Source organism: Balaenoptera borealis (assembly GCF_965194805.1).
Source record: "Balaenoptera borealis genome assembly, chromosome: 18".
In the NCBI taxonomy this organism is placed as follows: Eukaryota; Metazoa; Chordata; class Mammalia; order Artiodactyla; family Balaenopteridae; genus Balaenoptera; species Balaenoptera borealis.
The window spans coordinates 64,399,734-64,422,221 of record NC_138877.1 but is presented as its reverse complement, the minus strand read 5'-3'; the positions used below and the strand labels follow the sequence as shown (position 1 = coordinate 64,422,221).

Genomic DNA, 22,488 nt, shown 5'->3' with positions numbered 1-22,488 from the left:
TTTTAAAGAAAAATTTGCGATGACAGGGCAACATGTAAATGTTACATACTATTCCTGAAGAAAGCATTTTACAGCTCTTACCAATGACATGCCTATTTTTGAGGCCATGCTTAATATTTTTTTTATGGAACGTATTTGCAAAGGGACGAAAAAATGCTTAAAAATTACAATTGTTAATAATGAGATGAGTAAATACACTACTTAAAACGTAATAAAATAAAATAAAAGATTCTTATTTTCTTTAACACACCTCAAAAAAAAGCATAATATTTAATAAAAATGAGCAATAATCTGGTTGATGAGAAAGATGCTATGCTACCAATAAAAATCAGCCTATCTGGCTGATTGACCTAGGAGATTCGAATGCTTTTCTTGCCCCTCCCCACAAGTATAGCACAACAGCATCAGTGAAGGGCTCCTCCCAACAAACTCCCTTCTTACTCCTCTCCTGGCTGGGGCTATGAATGTTCTGGCAAGTATGTGAAAGTATCTTCTGCAAACGTGAGAGACCCAGGATGTTCCTCTCCTATGCAGTATAAAATACTTCACTTGAAGTTTGTTTTAATCAAAAGAAGGGAGTATCGTGTAGCAGCTAATAAGCTTTAGAGCCTGACACACTCTCAGTTCTGTCACTTAACTGTGTAACATTGGGTAAATTACTTAACCTATTTGAACGCATTACCTGTCAAGATTGTTGGGAGGATTACATTATAGAAAGTACGTGGCCAATGCCTTGAACTCAGTAAGTGATAAGTCACCACTGCTGGTTTCTCTTTTAGATTTTCCGCAAAGCAGATGAAGCAAACACTTACAAAACAAATATGCCAAAATAAGCATATAATTTACAAATTCAGTGCATTTGAAATTACTTAAAAACCACAATCATCATATCCCTGAATACTGGGAATGTGTAACAGTGGAAAGTGCATATTAGACTGGGAGCCTGGGCCTAGATTCCAGTCTTGGCTCTGCCTCTATGTGACCATGTGATCTTGAGCAAATTATTTACACCCCCTCCCCCCTGCCCAGAGCCTCTAGATTCCTTATCTGCAAAATGAGGGGATTGTTTTAAGAGAATCTCTAAGACTCCTTTTCAAATCTGTGATTGTAAGATTTGACTAATTAATATAATAGCCACTCTGCTCAGAGTCAAACTAGTCAAATATTTACGATAAAATGTTTCAAATCCCCTCACTCCCCTCTAGCACTTAGGGAAGATGTCAAAGCTATGGCAAAGAGGGGGCCTGAGTCATTTAACTAATTAGAAAGCTTTTGCAGAAGAACGCTTACTAGTGATAAGACTTTACACTTAATATGGCAGAAACAAATGTCTCCAGTGTCACTTCGATTGGTAGGAAGACGTGGCCTCTGATCCTTCTCAGGTTGACCTCCAACAATAATACCTTTATCACTTGGACTAATACATCTCCTAACAAATTATCATACAAATCCTTTCTTCACTAATCTCAGTTATAACTTCTACAAATTAGTTGTCCTCATGGTATAGAACATTTGAATATTGAAGTTTAAATCCTGGACGTATTGGAAAAGAAAGTCTCCTCATCTTTCTGTATTCTCATTTGAAGAAAAAAAATGCCTGTATTTCGATTCTAAGATGCATCTATGTTTCAAATTTTAAGATCTTGAAATTGAACGCATCTAATAGTTGATGTGTTTGGAAAGCATTGTGTCATAATTTGGTTAGCAGCAATTTGTTTCTTAGTAAAATTAACGGTAAATCTTAAAAACAATGGAATCTTAGATTCAGTTACATACAGTAAAATCTCGCCAGCTGAATACAGGAATTTTTGTAAGGCGCCAATGTAATAAATGGTCTTCAAAAAGTCTTGTCAATTGTCAACATAAACAATAGGGACCTACTGTATAGCACAGGGAACTATATTCAATATCGTGTGATAACCTGTAATGGAAAAGAATCTGAAAAACTGAATCACTTTGCTGTACACCTGAAGCTAACACAACATTGTAAATCAACTACACTTCAATTAAAAAAATTTTTTTTTAATTGTCAACAGGAGAATGGACTGAATGTTGTCTAAAGTTCTTAGTTTCTACTGTCTACAGAAGTCCTACATGAATGCAACGTCTTAGTATTAAATTGAATCCCTTCTGCAGAATGAGGAAATGTGCCAACACAAGCTAAGATAAAACCATACTGGCCACTATGATTTCCTCATTGGCCAAAGAAATCAGATGCTGAACTCTACAGATTCTTTTTATCAGTCTTCCCCAAACTGTATTTTATTCTCAGAGATAAGTTAATGTTAAAAAGTAAACATTCTGGGGTTTCCCTGGTGGCGCAGTGGTTAAGAATCTGCCTGCCAATGCAGGGGACACGGGTTCGAGCCCTGGTCCAGGAAGATCCCACATGCTGCGGAGCAACTAAGCCCGTGCGCCACAGCTACTGAGCCTGCGCTCTAGAGCCCATGAGCCACCACTACTGAGCCCACATGCCACAACTACTGAAGCCCACGTGCCTAGAGCCCGTGCTCCGCAACAAGAGAAGCCATCACAATGAGAAGCCCGTGCACAGCAATGAAGAGTAGTCCCCGCTCACCTCAACTAGAGAAAGCCTGCGTGCAGCAATGAAGACCCGATGCAGCCAAAAATAAATAAAATAAATAAATTTTTTTAAAAAGCAAACATTTCATAAACTTAAAATCAGTTATAATTTAAATCAATGTCTATAAAATAAACATGTATTTGTTTATAAAAATATAAGCAGCAAACAGTAAAACTTATGTATGCAAGTGCAATGTCCTCATCTTACAAGCCACCTTCCCAAGTCACAGACCTAATCTAATGAAAATTGTCGCAGTTGAAACATTTCTCCTATTCTTCTATGTACTGTTTAAAAAATAATTAAGACTAGAAATTAATCTTTTTAATTTTTCTTATTATAAAGGGTAATACATGCTCCTTGTAGAGAATTTGGAAAATGCAGAAAAGAATAAATTAAAAAATTTGAATTCCACCACCCTGAGATAATCATCACTAAGATTTGAATGTATTTTTTCAGTCTTTTGTATAGTGCTACATACATTAGTGTAAAGTTGGAATCAGAGGGTATTGGTATATATGCCACACATGTGTAAAGTTTATGTCAATTTTTTTCACTTATGCTTATTTTATCATGACCATTTTCATATTAGTAAATATTCTTCAAAAACATCTTGGTAAGGTGGATTGGAATGATTTGGAAAAACAAAACCTTGGATTCATACCTGACTCTTTAAACAGTGATTGTTGACTCTGTTTGCACATCGTCAATCACTTGCAGAAATTCTAAGAAAATTGCAATGGCCAGACCCCACCCTCAGAAAGTCTAAATGAATTAATTAGTCTGGGATGGCATCTAGACACATAAATTTTTTTCTCATGTAATTCTAATGCGTAGCCCTGGATGAGAACTATTGTTTTACATCTAGATAAACTCCAGGTAAATTTAAAAATTGTGAAAAAAAAGAAACCATGGAATTAGTGAATAAAAATGTAACTGTATATATAATCTTAGGGTACTAAAGAACACTAAAGGCAGAAACATCAAAGGAAAATATTCATATATTTAGCTACGTGAAAACTTTACATTTCTGAATGCCAAAAAAATCACAAACAAAACGGAAAAGCAAATCACAAACTAGCAAAAATATTTCCAATATGCATTATAGGTAAAGCTCTTAGAAAGTATAAAGGAAAAGATGAAGAACTAAATAGAAAAGGTCAGGTATAGGTAAATCACCCAAGAAAAAAAAAGTCACTACATATATGGAGATAAAAAAGCATTTCCTCTTTAAATGAAAAAAAAGCTGATCTTCACTTCAGACTATATTCCTCCTTTCCTGACTCCTCGCCTGCCACTCATAACTCAGGGGCTATACAGTAGCATTTACATTTATACCCTGAAGCTTTACCTCATTAAAGAAAATCAAACTCTAAGCAAATATATTAAAACTAAAATACAAATACATAAAGAGGAGAGTCACACTGACACATAAAGGTCTCATAAAATCAGATGCAAAGGAACATAACACCGCTTTATTACTGAGTCCAGCTCTGCACAGGTTCAACTCGCAATCAAAGGAAGTCTTTTCAATCTGCTGCAGTGCCTTTACCCTTATTAGAATGCATACTCATTAGTTTCTGATTGCTCCTCTACATAAAACATGCCATTTTTGTACCTCGGTTTCCACACCCCTTGTACAGTACTCATATTTTATCTCTAAAGATTGTAATAAATCACTTCAAATACAATAACCCATTTAAGAATGGATTTTATAGGCTGAAAGGCACACCTTTGGTGATGTGATCGCAATCATCAGATGCTCCGATTCTCCTCAAGTCCGTATTATACGGTGTGTACATAAATGATGCACCAAGGATAGGAGAGGTGATTATAGGCGAATGAGTCAACTCAACCCAAAGTGTACTTCCTGGTTTCAGGGTGTATCCATAGGAACCCTTTGAAATGTTTTGTTTTATTAATTTGGCTCCTTTCTATTTTTCACTAGTGCCAACACTTTCAAGGTAATGCGGTTTAGACATGTCATAGCTGTTGAAAGTCATAGCGTGAGCTTGAGCTGACAGTGGTGTATCATCAAGAACTAGAAACAGCAAAATAACATTATGGTAAAGAGTATGAGAAATACGAAGACAAAGGGCAGGAAATATTGCCTTACCGACTTAAAGCAGAGCCCTGGGGGAAAACATCTGGTTCGGAGCACAGTGATCCTTTCAGCACAGTGAAGGGGTCCTACTGGATAGAGCGAGAGAGATGGGTTCCTGGAAGCTGAAGAGCAGGCAGTGAAATGTTGCTCTCTGGAAAGGAATTTATATTTTAAAAGGTGAGAGATCTATGACCTTGAAATCTAGATAAGAGCCATCATTTGTGATTTTTGATATTGCTCTTAAAGCCTGACTTTACTACATTTAGAATGCTTTCCATCTAGAATTCTCAAATTAAGCTTATGAACAACTCTATATGCTTTTAGGAACAATCAAAGATAGAATTTACAGGGGCTTAAAAGGATTGTTAGTTTGGAAATAGTAAACTTTAATAACTATTGAATGTCATTTATTTCTACAGACCCTGATATCTTTACAAAAGGAACAAAAGAATATTATAGTTTACTAATTTGATAAGGAACTTTGGTCATAGAAATTGGTGTATCTAAGAAGAAACCACTTTCTACTTTAACACCCCCCCCTCCCCTCCAAAAAATCTTTTACAAACACTCTAACTTCTGGATAAGTCTTAAAAGCTAATCTTCTGAAAGATCTATGAGGCTCACAGGCTAGGCAAGAGATTTTAAAGTTTATTTTGTGTGGGTGTATGTTGGAATGTAGTCACATGTGAATTAGATAGAATCTTGAATATATTCCAATCACACCTACTTTCTGTTCTAACCACATATGTACAATTATTTAAAACAAACACTTTCATCTCATGGACATTTAAATATCATCTCTATGAATGAATAGATTAGGAAGAGCCTCAGGTTCGCTGAAAGTTTTGCACACAACCTTCAGGTCTATAAAAAAAGAACATTGCACTGAGTAGGCACAAGCACCATACATAATCTTTACAACAATCCTATGAGTTAGTAATATTAGAACCCATCTCTCACTTTTGGACACTCCTCACTCTATTCAGTAAGACCCCTTCTCCATGCTAAAGGAATCACTGTTTGCTCCAAAACCAGATTACACATGAGAAAATGACTGAAAAATGGCAGAGCCAGGATTTGAAATCAGTCTGTCTTGTTAAAAAGTCCCTGTTCCTTCTAGTAGGTAATACTACCTTCTAAATATGAAAGATTTTGGCACCTTTTACAACTAACCAGCTATACTCTAAAGCATCTAGTGGCAAAAACCCTGAAATATAAGTGATGCATAAAGCAAAAATTCAAAATAATACAACTGATTTTAAATGCACTTTTCAGAACAAACACATGACTCTTGTCTTTCAAAGACATTTACAATTGCCAGGACATGGAAGCAACCTAAGTGTCCATCAACAGATGAATGGATAAAGAAGATGTGGCACATAGATATAATGGAATATTACTCAGCCATAAAAAGAAATGAAATTGAGTTATTTGTAGTGAGGTGGATGGACCTAGAGTCTGTCCTACAGAGTGAAGTAAGTCAGAAAGAGAAGAAGAAATACCGTATGCTAACACATATATATGGAATCTAAAAAAAAAAAATGGTTCTGAAGAACCTAGGGGCAGGACAGGAATAAAGGCACAGACTTAGAGAATGGACTTGAGGACACGGGGAGGGGGAAGGGTAAGCTGGGATGAAGTGAGAGAGTGGCATGGACATATATACACTACCATATGTAAAATAGCTAGCTAGTGGGAAGCAGCCACATAGCACAGGGAGATCAGCTCGGTGTTTTGTGTCCACCTAGAGGGGTGGGATAGGGAGGGTGGGAGGGAGACGCAAGAGGGAGGAGATATGGGGATATATGTATATGTATAGCTGATTCGCTTTGTTATACAGCAGAAACTAACACACCATTGTAAAGCAATTATACTCCAATAAAGATGTTAAAAAAAATTTAAAAAGACATTCTCAAAGAATGAGAGAACCTGAATGTTTTCATTCTCTAAACTGCTAAAGTTTATACCCTATTAACTATCCCAGTTTTTAAAAATCTCATTAGTTTGGGATGGTAAAACTTTTGAAAATGTATGGTTCTTCATCAGGAAATCTGATAATACTACTCATTACTTAATAGAACAATAGAGAAAAATCCTATCATCATATTCTTGGATGCTGAAAGGCATTAGACAACATCCAACATCCATTTTTTAAAAATTATTTTATTCTCTAAATTATGACACAAAATTGATTTTTTTAGTGTGCAGCTTTTTGACTTTCAACACACGCACAGATTGATGTAGCCACCACAGTCAAGATACAGAAAAGTTCCAACACCTCCAAAAAACTCCTTGGTGTTACCCCTTCATAGTCTTACCCTTCTCCCACCTGTAATTTTTGGCAACCACTGATCTTTTCTCCATGACTATAGTTTTTGTTTATTTGAAAATGTCATCTAAATGGAATCATATAGTATATAACCTTTTTTTTTTTTATAGCTACTTTATTTATTTATTTATTTTTGGCTGTGTTGGGTCTTCGGTTCATGCGAGGGCTTTCTCTAGTTGCGGCAAGCGGGGGCCATTCTTCATCGCGGTGCGGGGACCGCTCTTCATCGCGGTGCGCGGGCCTTTCACCATCGCGGCCCCTCCCGTTGCGGAGCACAGGCTCCAGACGCGCAGGCTCAGTAGTTGTGGCTCACGGGCCCAGCTGCTGTGTGGCATGTGGGATCTTCCCAGACCAGGGCTCGAACCCGTGTCCCCTGCATTAGCAGGCAGACTCTCAACCACTGCGCCACCAGGGAAGCCCAGTATATAACCTTTTAAGACTGGCTTTTTTATCTAGCATAATGCCTTTGAGACTCACCCAAGTTGTGTGAATTAAGTTTGTTTCTTTTTATTACTGACACTATTCCTTTGCATGGATATATCATACTTTATTAATTCAGGACATGTGGGTTGTTTCCAGTTTTTTTGATTGTGAATAGAGCTGCTATAAACATTTGCGTACAGATATTTGTGTGAACATGAGTTTTCACTTCTCTAGGGTTATTACCCAGAGGTAGGATTGCTGTGTCATATGGTAATTTATTTAACATTATAAGCAACTGCAAAACAGTTTTCCTAGAATGGCTGTGCCATTTTGCATTCCCACGAGCAATATAGGAGAGTTCCAGATGCTCCACACCCCTGGCAGGACTTGGTATTTTCAGTACTTTTATTTTAGCATTCTAATAGGGGGTATCTCATCATGATTTTAATTAACATTTCCCTAATGGCTAATTATGTTGAACATCTTTTCATGTGCTAATTTGTCATCTATATATATTCTTGCGCAATCTTAGTTCCCCAACCATCAGACCCAGGCCCTCTGCAGTGAAAGTGCTGAGTCCTAACCACTGGACCACCAGGGAATTCCCTGGTCCATTTTTTAATTGGGTTGTCTTCACACTGTAGGGTTTTAAGAGCTCTTTACACATATTTTAATATAGAGCACTTTATTGCATAAGTGATTTAAAATATTTTCTCCCAGACTGTAACTTGTCTATTCATTCTCTTAACTGTGTCTTTTGCAGAGCAAAAGTTTTCAATTCTAATGAAGTCAAATTTCTCAATATTTTCTTTTGTAGATTGTGCTTTTGGTATGTCAGAACTCTTTGACTAACTTTCAGTCACAAAGATTTCATCCTATGTATTCAAGTTTTTACAGTTTTATAGTTTTACATTTAAATCAATGATTCATTCTGAGTTCATTTTTGTATAAGGTGTGGGGTTTATGTTGAGGTTCATTTATTTTGCATATGGATGTCCGATAGTTCCAACACTGTTTGTTGGAAAGACATTCATTTCTCCACTGAATTGCCTTTGCATCTTTCTCTCTTTCCTCTTATATTTCTCTGGAAGGGATTGTGTAGAATTTGGTATTATTTCTTCTTTAAATGTGTGGTAGAATTCACTAATAAAACCATCTGGGGCTTGAGATTTCTATTTCAGAAGGCTTTTAAACCTTTTAAACAAGAATTCCTTAGTCATTATAGGACAGTTTTGGATATTTAGTTCATCTTGAGTAGGTTTTGGTGGTTTGTGGTATTGGAAGAGGTAATCCATCATGAGCCCTATGAATCCCTGCATATGCCTTTGCTGGGTATGTCAAGAATGCAAGGCTCCAAACATTCTCTGTCTGGGTCTTTCTCAGGATTGTGTTTGCAGTGAGCAAGGTGAGGTAACTTCTCCCTCTCAACACAAAGCCAGTTACAAAAGAGAGAAATTCCCCAAGTTCAGAGTTCCTTGGGGGCTACACAAATCCACTGTATGTGTAACATCCATCTAGTCTTACCAGTTTTGCCCCCATGGACTTAGAGGTATGTGTAACCAATGCAAAACAGCCTGAAGTTCATGATGCTTACTGAGTTCTGAGTAATAAAGTCCTTTGTCTCTGACCTAGGAGTCTCATGTGTTCTGCAGCCTCCACGAAGCAGTAACAGGTTAACTAGTTAGGTAGTAAGTAGGGTAAAATCTCAGACCCTTCATAGTTCTTTACGTATGGTTTTCAGGAAATGATTATTTAAACTAAATTGTCGTATATATTTTTTTAAATTTATTTATTATTTATTTATTATTTATTTTTGGCTGTGTTGGGTCTTCGTTTCTGTGCGAGGGCTTCCTCTAGTTGCAGCAAGCGGGGGCCACTCTTCATCGCGATGCGCAGGCCTCTCACTGTCACGGCCTCTCTTGTTGCAGAGCACAGGCTCCGGATGCGCAGGCTCAGTAGTTGTGGCTCACAGGCCTAGTTGCTCCGCGGCATGTGGGATCGTCCCAGACCAGGGCTCGAACCCGTGTCCCCTGCATTGGCAGGCAGATTCTCAACCACTGCGCCACCCGGGAAGCCCACTAAATTGTCATATTAATGTTAGCAGAGGTTTTGTTTTTGGTTTTGTTTTGCAGTATTTCCTTGTTAGTCTGTAAATGTCTGCTGAGTCTGATATCTCCTCTTTTTTTCCTGATAACAGTAATTTGTGTCTCCTCTTATTTTCTTTGTCAATTTTATTAGGAGTTTATCAATTTTACTGATTTTTTTCAAAGAAGCAGTTTTGGTTTTATTGATTTTCTTCATGGTTTTTTGGTGATCAAGTTCATTGATATCTGTTCTTATATTATTTCCTTCCTTCTGATAGCTTTGGGGTTATTTTTCACTTCTTTATTTTCTTCAGTTGGAAGCTGAGATTATTAATTTGAGACTTTTCTTCTTTTCTATACAAGCATTATTTTTTAAGTTTTCTTTATGTCTTTTCATACTTGATAGCTCATTTCTTTCTTTTTTTAATTTTTATTTAATTTTATTTATTTTATTATTTATTTTGGTTGCACTGGGTCTTAGTTGCGGCAGGTGGGCTCCTTAGTCGTGGCTCACAGGCTCCTTAGTTGTGGCTTGCCGGCTCCTTAGTTGTGGCATATGTGCTCCTTAGTTGTGGCATGTGAACTCTTAGTCGTGGCATGCATGTGGGATCTAGTTCCCTGACCAGGGAATGACCGCGTCCCCTGCACTGGAAGGCGGATTCTTAACCACTGCGCCACCAGGGAAGTCCCTATACAAGCATTTGGTGCTATAAATTTCCTCCTAAGAAATACTTTTGCTTCCTCCCACAAATTTTCATATGCTGTATTTTCATTTTCTGTCAATTCAAAATATATTTGGTAAGCCATGGTTCATTTAAAAAGTGTTTGGTTTTCAAGTGTTTGTAGATTTCCCAGTTATCTTTCTGCTCCTGATTATGATCAGAGAGCATATTTTGTATAAATTCAATTCTTTTAGATTTGTTATGGTTTATGACCCAAGATATAGTCTATCTTAATGAATGGTCCATGTGCACCTGAAAAGAATGTATATTTTTCTGCTGTTGGGTTGAGTGATCTGTAAATATCAACTAGATCTGGTTGATTGGTGGTGGTGTTCAATTCTGTATTCTAGCTGATTTTTTACTAGTTCTGTTGATCACTAAGAGAAGAGTTCTCAGGTCTCCAACTATAATTATGAGTTTGTCTATTTCTCCCTTCAGTTCTGTCAGATTTTGATGTATGTATTTTGAAGATCTATTGTTTGATGTATACATTTAGGATTGCAATGTCATCTTAGTGAATTGTCCCTTTTATCTTTTAATCCTTTCTTTATCCATGGTAATCTTCATTACTCTGAAGTCTACTTTGATCTTAATATAGATCTTAATATAGTCATTCCAGCTTTTAGTTGATTATTGTCTGCATGTGTATATCTTTCCCATTATTTTATTTCAACTTACTTATATCATTATATTTGAAGTGAGCTTCTTATAGATGATAGCATATAGTTGGGACATTCAAAAAAATCTATTCTGACAATCTCTGTCTTTTAACTGGTGATTTAGAACACTTACAGTTAACGTAATTATTGATGTGTTTGGATATAGGTCTATCATTTTATTGTTTTCTGCTTTTCTATTTTTCTCTGATTTTAATTCTTTCATTTCCCCTTTCTTCTTTTTCTTTTTTTTGAACATTTCTTATTATTCCCTTTTAATTTTCCTATTGCATTTTTGAAAAAAAATATATAGTTTGTTTTTTTCTTAGTTCTTATTCTAGGGATTACAGTATAAATATTTAACTTTTCAAAGTCTACTTGGAACCACTTCATGTGGAATGTAGAACCCTTACCACCATGTTACCAAAACTAATTAACCTTGTTCTGGAGATACTAGCAATAAGGAGTAAAAATGAGAGGTAAAAAAGGGAAGAAGAGAATTTAAATGATCATTATTTGCAGATGACATGATTGTTTATCTAGAAAGTACAAAAGAACCAACTAGAAAGTTATTACAACTGTTAGGGGATTTCAGTTGGGTGATTGAAAGCAAAATTAAAATACAGAAACCAACAGTCTTCACATGTAAAACAATAGCCATATACAACATATAATGAAAGAAAACATTAAAATATCTAGAAATGTATAAGTTCTATATAAAGAAGTCTTTAAAAAGCGATTGACAAACACACACTCATATTAAAAAAATAGAAAGGTATTTCATACCAGTTTCATGAATCACTATGGAAGCAACCACAGTTCAGACAGTTGATGACATGCTTGGCTAAGGAGCCAAAAGGACAAGCTACCATCTGTGAAATTAACATCCAACATGTTAAGGAAGTCAAATCCCTAAGTTGATATAGAAATTTAATACATCCCACTAAAAACAGTAAACAGGATTTGTTTTTCTTTTGAAAAAAATCAGAAAAAAAAAGGATTCTAAAGCTCATACGAAAAAATTGGCAAGAATAATAAAAAAATTATGAAAAAGGAGAGTATTAACAGGAAATTATCCCTATCAGACAGTAAGGCATATTTTAAAGCTACAATAATTAAAACAGTGTGGTATTAGACCATGAATCAACAGTTTATTGAAAAGGCTTAAAAGTTCCCAAATAGATTAGCTACAAATCAATAAATAAAAGGTGGATTATACAATATATGATGTTGCAATAAGGGGGCAACCATCTCAAAAAAATTAAGTTGTATCCCTAGTTCACATTTTAAAGCAAAGTTAATTCCAGGTGGATCAAAACTTTAAACATATTTTAAAAAAAAGACTGTTAGAAGAAAATATGAGGGGTTTAAACATAATCTCCAAGAGGTAAGGCTTTTCTACCTATGACACAGGTAAAACACAGTGGCCATTAAAAAAAAAAAAGAAACTTTAAATTCTACCTGTATTTTAAAAATCTATAAGCTCAACTGAGCTTCAGTGTGCAGTCTTTGTTGGGGTTTCACTACATGGGCATGATAGAGTCTCTCACTGACCACAGGGTTGAACTTAATCCCCATCCCCTTTTCCCTCCCCAGAGGTCAGGCTGATATCACTGTGACTCAAAGCCCCAACCCTCTAATCACATGCTTGGTCTTTCTGGTGTGGTCAGCTTTCATACAGAGTCATCTCATTAGCATAAACTATCAGTTTCCACCATGAATAACAAAGACACTTCTAGCACTCTGGAAATTCCAATGATTTAGATCCTAGAAAGTGGGATGGGGGGTGGGGTGGGGAGCAGGACAGTCTGGTAGTAGGGGAAGAGGGCCAGGCAAATTTTTTATTCCAAGAGTTAAGAGGCTACCTGTTATAGCAAAAGGCTGGAAACCAAGTCTAGTAACAGAGGACTGATAAAAAAAAATTAAGATTCATTCATATAATGGAATTCTAAGCAATCGATGAAAAGATGGGGCAACTCAGTAGGTAGGGATACAAAATAAACTGCTGAATGTGCAAAACAACCTGTATGGGGTGCTCCAATCTGTGTTTCACATATGTTTATATATACATGGGGCCATCTCTAGAAAAATATACAAGAAACTGGTAACAGAGGTTGAATCCAGGGGAGGGAAATAAGTGGCTGCAAGGACTTACTTTTTTACCCTTTTCAACCTTCTAATTTTTGTACAATCAATGTACATATATTACCAATTTAACAAGAATAAAACATTAACAATGTATTTGAACATTTCTATGAGGGTTCTGAACATAATTTATAATTTAATCTTTGAATACTAAGGGCTATTGTCATGAGCTACATTGAACAATAAAGCTCTAAGTGTCTATCGAGGCACACAGGGCTGTTTTCACCCACACTAAATGACTCCAGGCTGCTGTGATTTGAGTGTTAGGGTCATTTTTAGTTTTTCTTTCTCCCACCTGCTTCTGACTACTGTCAACATTCCTTCCTCTAGCTAACTTAAACATCTTTTAAATTGGTGCTTTTAGTGCGGTAGGCTAAAATGCCAGTCACATGGTCCCAATACAGTCTATTTAAAACAGAGGGAAACTGGCTCTTTGACAACTTGAGGAATCCTCTTAAAATTGATGAGTTTTAGAGGTTAGACTTTATTTAACAACTACTTGACCACTCAAGATTTTTACACATTCTCAGTTCCATATAACTTAATAAAGTACAGCAAGGCATTATTGAAGTCACTATATAGGAGGTATTGCTAAATACATGTCTGAAACTTTTTCAGAATTGCTTTTATCCATTCATTCAAAAGTATTTTTGAGCATCTAGTGTGCACCAGAGAATGTTCTAGGTGCTAGGGGTACAGCAATGAACAATACAGACAATGGCCAAACTCCCTCAGAATTTACATTCTAGTTGGGGAGAGAGGCAACAGGCAAAGATAAAGCGGTACTATAAAGAGAAAAGAAAACACTGTAATAGAGTGATTAGGATGGGGAGCAGCATTAGATAGGATGGTGTATCTGTCGGGTCTGTTCAGAAAAGGAAAACCACTAGGATCTCTCTCTCTCTCTCACACACACACACACACACACTCAATTTTAAATATATAAAATAAGGGATTTATTATAGGGATTCTAGGGGGCTATTCCTTCTGTGTCTGGCAAGTGAGAGGGAAGATGAATGCGAAGCGGGGAAAGCAAAGACGCACTGGGACCTGCCAGGATGAGCAAAACCCATGGGAATTGAGTGGAACTCATGAGAATGGACTGGACGTCTCCACCCTCGAGAATGGGGTTGTCCTGCACAACCCAGCACCCTTTGTCATAGAGTAATACACACATCTGGCCCAGGAGTCAGAGAAGCTGAAGGAGGTGACCCAGTAGGAGCTGGTGTTCTGTGGACCTGGCTGCTGGCCCACAGACCAAGAAGGTGAACCAGCAGATAAGCAATAACCTGGGTGAGCAGCAACAGTGCGGGCCTTGCTTGGACCTTTCAATTTTAAAAAGAATCTGGATCTGGCTACTTTACTTCAGCCCACTAAATCTTACTCCAAACATCTCTTTGACCCATGCTATTCTGGAATTCTGCAGAGGTAATTCTGAGAAACATATCTCCAGCTTAGCTACATTGGCCTCATATAAATCCACCACAAATGGTCAGAGGTCTCTGAAAGATATCTGAGCTGACAACTTGAAGGATGAGGATTCAACCGTGCAAACACATCAAGATTTGGAAGAGAATATTCCGGGCAGAAGAAATAGCTAGTGCAAAGGCTCTGAGGCAGTGATATAAATGAGGTATTTTTGGATAACGAGACTGGGGCATAGTGAGAGGGAGAGTGGTATGAAATGAGATCAGAGATAGAGGGAGGGACCAGATCACGTGGGGCCTTGTAGAACATGGTAACGAGCATGAGTCACTTTTTTCTAAGTGCAACAAGAAGCAAATGGAGAGTTTTTAATAAGACAGCAGTAGTTTGATCTGATTTACATTTCTAAATTATTTTAAAATAATTTCAAATATAAAAGGCATCAGGTTAGCACAAAGAACTCCATCATCCAGGTGATTTCCCTTTGCTTTGTGGAGACTGGGCTGTAGCGGGCAGGACCACCCCTTCCACAACTCCAAGCTTCCTGCTCTTCTATGTAACTGTCACTCCTAGAGCACAATGTGCATGATGCCCTTGGAGTTGTGCAGAGAAGGCACCCAAGTGTGGAAGCAGCAATATTACAGAACTACTGCACAAGTTCAGTTTTCAGATCTCATTGGAAAACCAATCTCATTATTTTAGTCTCAATTCATAAATACATGTTGGAACAAAAATTGGTATTACCTCTACAGATCTAGTCTCAAATTTATTGGCTATATCAAATCACTTCTCAAAAACAAAGAACCTTAAAGATTTGACACCACTGAAGCTATTTAAAGTGAACGTGTCATAAATAATTCTAGATTTCCAAAAAATTTCCAGAGAATATGCATAGCCGCCTAAAGGAAACATGTTGAAGGGGCCAATGTTTATGCTGATGTATAGATTCTAGTCTTCTTATGTTAGAATTGGCCTTAGACTTGTATATCTCCCATTTTCATCAGAAGTGGCTTATTTTACTTGAGATCATTAAAATTTTTCTTAAAGCAAGCTCTTCTGCCTGGATTCTCTCTACCTGCTAGCAATACTGTCTGGCTGAAAGCCAGATGTTCAAATATTGAGGGTACACAGATAGTCAAGCTCATTTCTGATTTTCAGCACAATTCCAGGTTTAATGTTAAAAATCAACAGCTAAAATTAACTATGGATAGCCATTCATTCTCACTAAAATTTAACCCATCATCTAATAGGTACTAATTAAATCATGAGGGGTAAAGTAGAAAAGTGAAGGAAAGTCAGGTGACTATGGGGAATCATTTATCCTCTCTCTTATACTCAGTTAAAGGGGAGTGTGGTTACAGCACTAGAGCTTAGGGATGAGTGTGAAGGGCCTGATGCACAGTAAGCACTCAATTAAATAGGGGCTAATATTATTATACACGTCAATAAAAATAAACACCACTATATATATACCTTCCTAAAAGAAGAAACAAGATGCTTCTGGAAAAAAAAAAAAAGCTCTCGAGAGACCACTCATCTTCTTTAAGAAAAAATGTAAAAATATCAATAGATTTTTTAAAAAGCATTATCTGACAGAGAAAGAAAAGTAGAAAACTTTTGACCTTTAATTAGCATTTGCAGTATACACTTATCTTTCTGTAATCTGTGGTGACAAATCTCCATGTAAACATTCAGAAAGAGAAAAAGAGGGGACACTGTGTCATGACTTACGAACTATGAATTTTGAGCTCGGATTACTAACCTTTATTCACAACTGCCTTATACATTTATTAACTGTTTTTCTTCATTTAACAATGGCTCTTGAATAACAAAATAAATTATCAGCAAGTTCAACCATAACTTAAAAAATAGAGTAAAAAAAAACCTGTTCAAGCCTCATAAATGCAAGCACAGTAATATATTTCATATATGTTGATTACAGTTTCCATGTTCTTTGTGTAAATAACACAAAGATTATTCTCTTCCCACTGTTGCAAGTTCACAAAATTTATGAAAAGGCTTCACTCTTTTTTTTCCCAGCTCAATTAACCGTACTTCAGTTGAACACAACAGATAATAACTGGGGTTATTAGTGAGATGTGGTAAAAGAAAAGGTCATGACCACTCAGGAGAACACGTAAACCTAAGATATACCTCAGATTTTCTAGTCTCAATCTGTAGCTCTCATTTATGAAATAATTTACAAAGAACTGTTGATGATTCAATGAGCAGGCTGAACTCTGTCGTTCTGCCATTTTGCTAGTCATGAACACATGTATTTTCCCTTTAAAATGAAGCAGAATACTATTCATTTCCAATGAGACTAGATGTAAGGGAAAAACAAAGACAAAATCATAGATATTTTTAAGTTGTGCTATGTTGCTTCAACTATTTAATTTTAAAAAGGTTAATTACCAGATCAGCGCACCATCTCTTGCTTAAAAACATAATACCTTTACAAGTAGATAAAAAAAAAATCTTTAAAATAAGCCAGAGGTAAAAATGTAAAGGCCTGAATGACTTGAAAAACAGAAACAGAATAATTTCTGATCAGTGACTATTCATGGGCATAGTCATTTTATACAGCAAGTAGCAACAACAATTTAGCAGTTTTTTAAACAGGCACTTGATAAGAGTGTATACTCAATACTGGGGCATCATACGCAAAAATATGGCTTTATTACAAAGGATTCAAGATGGCAACTACTTAGAATCCAGTGCCAACACGGATTATAACAAATCCAGTGAGTATTTTGTTTTTCAATTATTCATAGAAAATTTAATCCTGATTAAGTATCCTTGGGCAGGAATTCATGGGTAGTTGATGACTGAAACCAGTATTTATGTGAAACGCTTCTGTTAATTTAATCTGAGTATACAGCTTAATTATGATTGGGGATTCAGTGTAAGAGAAATGAATTATATCAGGATTAAAATTTTAGTAGCATATCACACAGTACTTTCTCCTTCTTTCTTTTTAAACATGTAAACCTGCTTGTCCCTTCACCTAAGTGCTCAGATTTTAAAACCCTTTGTAAAACCAATGCAATGTATCTAAGTTTTTCATAAACTATCTGTCAAAAACGTTTTGCTAATCAAGCTAAAACCTAACTAGAGCTAAAAGTAATAGAAGAAAAGGGAGAATAACCCCACCCACAAATAAACAAAAGCTTATTCACTTAACTATGAGTATATTTTATATTGATTTTCTGAAGTAACTTCATTTTCAATTTCTTTAAACTCCAATACGAAATGCACTTTCCTTAAAGCATAAAAAGAAGCAGTTTTTAACCAGTGTCTTACACTGATTTCATAACTGGACTTGGTTTAGACATGTATAAGCAAGTAATCATTTAACTGATTACTTTTTATAAGACTATCAAACCTGAGTTAACTATTGATATAAGAGGAGGCATTATAAGTGGTGAATCTCTTACCAAAATATCATATAATTCTTTTCATCTTTATTTCCATATGGAAATTGCATAAATCACCTTATAACAACATTCTTTCTTGAAAGTTTATTAAGTATATTTCAAAACATTTATTACCTTTTTTTCAGTTTGGTACTGCTTAAATGCAGTTGTATAAATAACATGCTCTGCCTTCTCTGTTCAATTTTTCATACCAAAAGTATGAAAAAAAAAGTCACTGTATTTGGATCCTTATTGCACTCTGGTAAATAAATTTACTTTTCCTCTAAAGAAAATCAAGTATCAGAAGTGAGGCCGACTTTTGTGTCCAGATGATATGGTCAGTGGCAGTGTTACTGAGGAAAGTGAAGAAACTTCCCAGTATAGACTGTGGGATAGAAAGAGTCTGTAGAGAATCACCATGGAAACAGACTGGCAAAGGATAACGCCTACTGTAATGACCTGAAAAGAAAAGAAAGGGAATGCTTTACTGCATGCAAAAACAGAAATTATATTTATCATGGACCTATAAATACTTTATACATATATAAACTTATATATACTTTATATAAATATATATAAATAATAAACTGTATCCGTCCCATCTTTACTGTGGGTACATTTTGTAAAAGAAATTTTCAATAGGAAAATGAGACTAATGTTCAACTATAATTGTTCAAAAGTAAAATTCCTTTGACGGTTAGTTTACAGATGTCAAAATAAGATACAAAAGAATAATTTTCTAAACCATTTTCTCCTCAGGGTGCATGCACTAAAGAAAGTAATACGAAAAATCAGACTCCTGGCTAATCTAGTAATAGGAATAAAGCATGCCCCTACCTGAATCCTGAAGAGTACTCTAAAAGCCCTTTCCGAAATTCTCAAGTCACTTCTCTATTTCTGTAGACTACCTTCCTATCTATTTACCCTTTGTGAATACCTCAGGTTCAAGAAACATTTGTGCGTTCAACCACACACTGCATTGCTTGTAAAGGGCTCCTGGCAGAACTCCACTTCGAAATGATGGAGTAATTCACCTAAGAAGGTAGGTATCAATACAACCAAAATGTGGCATACTTGAGCATGGCATTCCAGTCTGCAGGCTGTTAAAGCAACTAGACTGTCTTTTAGAAAGCTGTCTTGATTTTTAACATTATGTAGCAAAAAATTTTAATCATTTTTTCTTAACTACAAAGATGTGTTATAAATTTTATGATTTAATTTATAAAACAGTATTATGAAATAGGCTAAAATAAGAATAACAAAAGCTATCTTCCATCATTTTGCTTATAAACTAAATTTAAATACTCACTGGTTCAATATTTTGTTTCAAAGTTTTATTTTAAAGAATCCAAGAAACCGCTGAATGGATAAACAGGCCTTTCCTACTTTAATAATTTCCCAATAAAGACTACAAAAAACTATTTTGATCATGTATATTATTTACCTTATCTCTTTGGTAGTCATTAAAAATGATAGAAATGCATGCAAGACCTGGATGGCACAAAAACCACAAGATACAGCCCTGAAACAAATGAAAAATAAGTCAAATAAGTGCAGCTATGTCTTTGTTTTCAGAATGTACCAGATAAATAACATTACTAGCATATTTAGGAGGTCTTGATTGGTCTCAATTGGCCTGTACAGTAGAACTTTCAATAAAATGTAGAAATATATTTGCTATTGTTGTGACAATGATATTCTGGTTCTAATCAAATGGGTGTTTTTGGAGTATTTAAAATCTTACATCTTCCTCATACATATATTTTGATGTTTTGATATATAAGTAACAAATCAATAATTGAGAAATACAAGGTACAAATGTGTAATATTTCTATAAAAAACAAATAAGAATATACATTATTTGCATACAGATACACAAAGAACTTCTGTTAAGAATACACAAAAAACCGATTAGCAGCGGTTATCCGTTTGAGATTTAGCACAAAAGACAGAATTAGGCGAGTAGGAATGGGAAACTTTTTAACACTACACTTTTCAAATATATATGTTCTATTTTTCCTAGAACATGGCAACATATCCTTTTCCAAAATTAAATCTGAAATAAAATAATAAGTTAATACTAGTAGCTGTTGAAATGCTTGGTATATTGAGGTTACAAGGAAAAAAAACAAGATATAGAAAAATGTGTTCAGTATGCTACTATTTGTATAAAAGTGAAGGGAAATATAAAGTAATATATATATATATTTGAATTTTTGAATTTTATTTATTTTTTTATACAGCAGGTTCTTATTAGTTATCCATTTTATACATATTAGTGTATATAGTAATATATATTTTAAATTCTCTAAAAAATAAATTAGGAATTAATAGCAGTGATTATATGAGGAGGTGATAACTGCATAGATGGGAGAGAAGTAAGAAACACGTTTGCTGCTTTTAAAATACTTTTGGATGTTTGAACCTATTCAAATAGTTATATTAAAACATATAAAAATAAAAATTAAAGTTTAAGAAAAAATTTTTGTACTGTTTTAAACATAGAAGAAAAGAAAAAATTTAGTTTTTAAATACCTGAAGTATACACTAACTTTTGAAACAATAAGCACTACTGTCTCTGGGAAGAATTCCAAAGTGAAATGGCATATCCTTGCCTGTTTGGTACTCAGAGGCCTGACATGGGTTCCTAGGGCTGCAGCAGCAGCTTTAAAATGCTCCACATCTGGCATGAACAAGGAATCCGGCCCTCCGTCTCAGCCTCGTTCTGCTGAGACTGTCAGCTAGGGTGGGCTGACCAAACAGCTTATCAGAATGCTGCTCTGAGTTGCCAAGATGATGGGTTATGGATTCTCTCAATCTGACCAAAAAAATATAACTCTCTAGGAAGGGAGGCTTCTGTAACGTTACTGACTCAACCTGTCTCCTGATCTTTTCCTTTATTACATGGGTACAGAAAAAAAATCCATCTGCCTTTAGATCTCACTAGCATAAGAAGGACACAGCAAGGGGGAATGAAGCAGACATGGTCTCATATGGATGCCATGAAATGGCTGAAACACAGTACGTACTCAGCCTCCTGGCTCCCTCTGCTTACGCTGAAGGACGGCTCTTCATGTTTGTTATAAAACATTGCATAATTCTGGGAGTAACAGTTCATAGTCCATTAATGACTTTTTTGAGACATGCAAACTGTATCCTAATTTTTTTATTTAAAAAATTCTGATACTACAGAAAAAATGTAAAATCCCTATTGATAAAGAAATTATAATACAGGCAAAACTGACCTGCCAAAGATTACATGGAAACTACTGTTTCATGAGTTCTGCAAAGTGGGGATAATATCATCTATATCTCATAAGTTGTGAAGATTAAGTGATTTGAAGCACATAAAGTACCTGGCACATAATAAAAGTTTACTAAATATTAACATATGGTTGCTCCTTAACTTCCCAAGTAAAGCAAAATGAAGTTGATAATGCGAAGAAGTCATTTTCTAACCAAACCCATACTTTGGCAAAAGTGATATAGAACTCCCTCTTGAGTGTACTTCTTTCCACTGTGATGATCTGGTAGAGTCCACAGCCTAATGACAATGCTAGGCAAATTCTTAAAACAATTAGAAGGATCCCTGCTAAGTTGTGATGTGAATGGTGGCTGTGAGGACTGGTATCTTCAAGCTGTTCCCAAAGTAGCAAAATACTCTGCAAAAAACAATATTATATTTAGAGAAAAAAGTCATGTCTACTTACAATAGAGTACTTTTTTCAACTCTTTTCTATATCCCCTTAACCTGTATATAAGCATTCCTAAGAGGCTCTAAGATTTATCAGACTATACAAGGTGTTGATTAATAAAGCACAGGCAGTTTTTCCTTCACTGATACCCTCAGCTGGAGAAAAGGGATTGTTATCAAATGAGACCACATACAAGAGATAAAAAATGCTACTGTTACCATGATTCAAGTAAGACATCTCTAATGATGAAAATAAGCTGAAAAGATGAAGAGAATAAATATAAACTTTCTTCTAAATCTATCTCTTTCTTACTTCAACACCTTATTAAGAATCAAACCGTTCTGCATTCAAGCAGAATTTATTACCTCAGGATAAACTTTCAAATATCTCAGTATCTTTTGTAGTCCAGAAATTAACAAGTCAGAATTGTTGATTTCAGACCTCATTCTTTTCCCACGGTAACCTCCCTGGGTAAAGGAGAGTAGATTTTCAATATCCACCATAGCATCCAGGGCACAGTTGCTTATCCTTATTTGTTTGTTCACCTTTTTTTTACCATATTGTTACTATCCCAGTGTAAAGCTCACAAGTTCCTCATTAAGCTGTTCTGTTTACTGCTATTTAGTAGAAATCAGTGCCCACATTCCCTCCACCTTTACCAAACAACAATCACTTAAATTACGATAATTTTCACCATCACACATGTCAGTAGCCCTCTGTGCTCCCTTCATTTGCCAACTCAGCCTTCAGAATTGGGTCTTCAGTGGCTTCCAAAGAATTTAGATCAAAACTCCATTATTAAATCCAATTTTAGGCTTTATGGGGTTTACCAGCAACCACTTCCTTTCCTCATTCTCAAATCTTCCACCCTAATTTTACTCCAGCTACCATTCTTGCTAGGTGAACTC

General features: G+C 35.6%; 1 protein-coding gene across 4 annotated transcripts in view; it reads right to left on the bottom strand.

Annotated features, from left to right (window-relative positions):
- GPR180 (G protein-coupled receptor 180) overlaps positions 1-22,488 on the bottom strand; it is a 290,031-nt gene that overhangs the window by 246,137 nt on the left and 21,406 nt on the right. For 3 of the 4 annotated variants that reach the window (XM_082366141.1, XM_082366139.1, XM_082366140.1), the window contains 3 exons: positions 21,356-21,547; positions 19,330-19,407; positions 10,692-18,344 (listed from right to left, as the gene is read on the bottom strand). In XM_082366141.1, coding sequence (XP_082222267.1) covers positions 18,186-18,344; positions 19,330-19,407; positions 21,356-21,547 — 429 coding nt within the window. In that variant the 3' untranslated portion in view covers positions 10,692-18,185. Of the gene's footprint in view, positions 1-4,697; positions 7,108-7,444; positions 18,345-19,329; positions 19,408-21,355; positions 21,548-22,488 lie in introns of those variants that run through there. The other variant, XM_082366138.1, reaches the window with a different exon arrangement.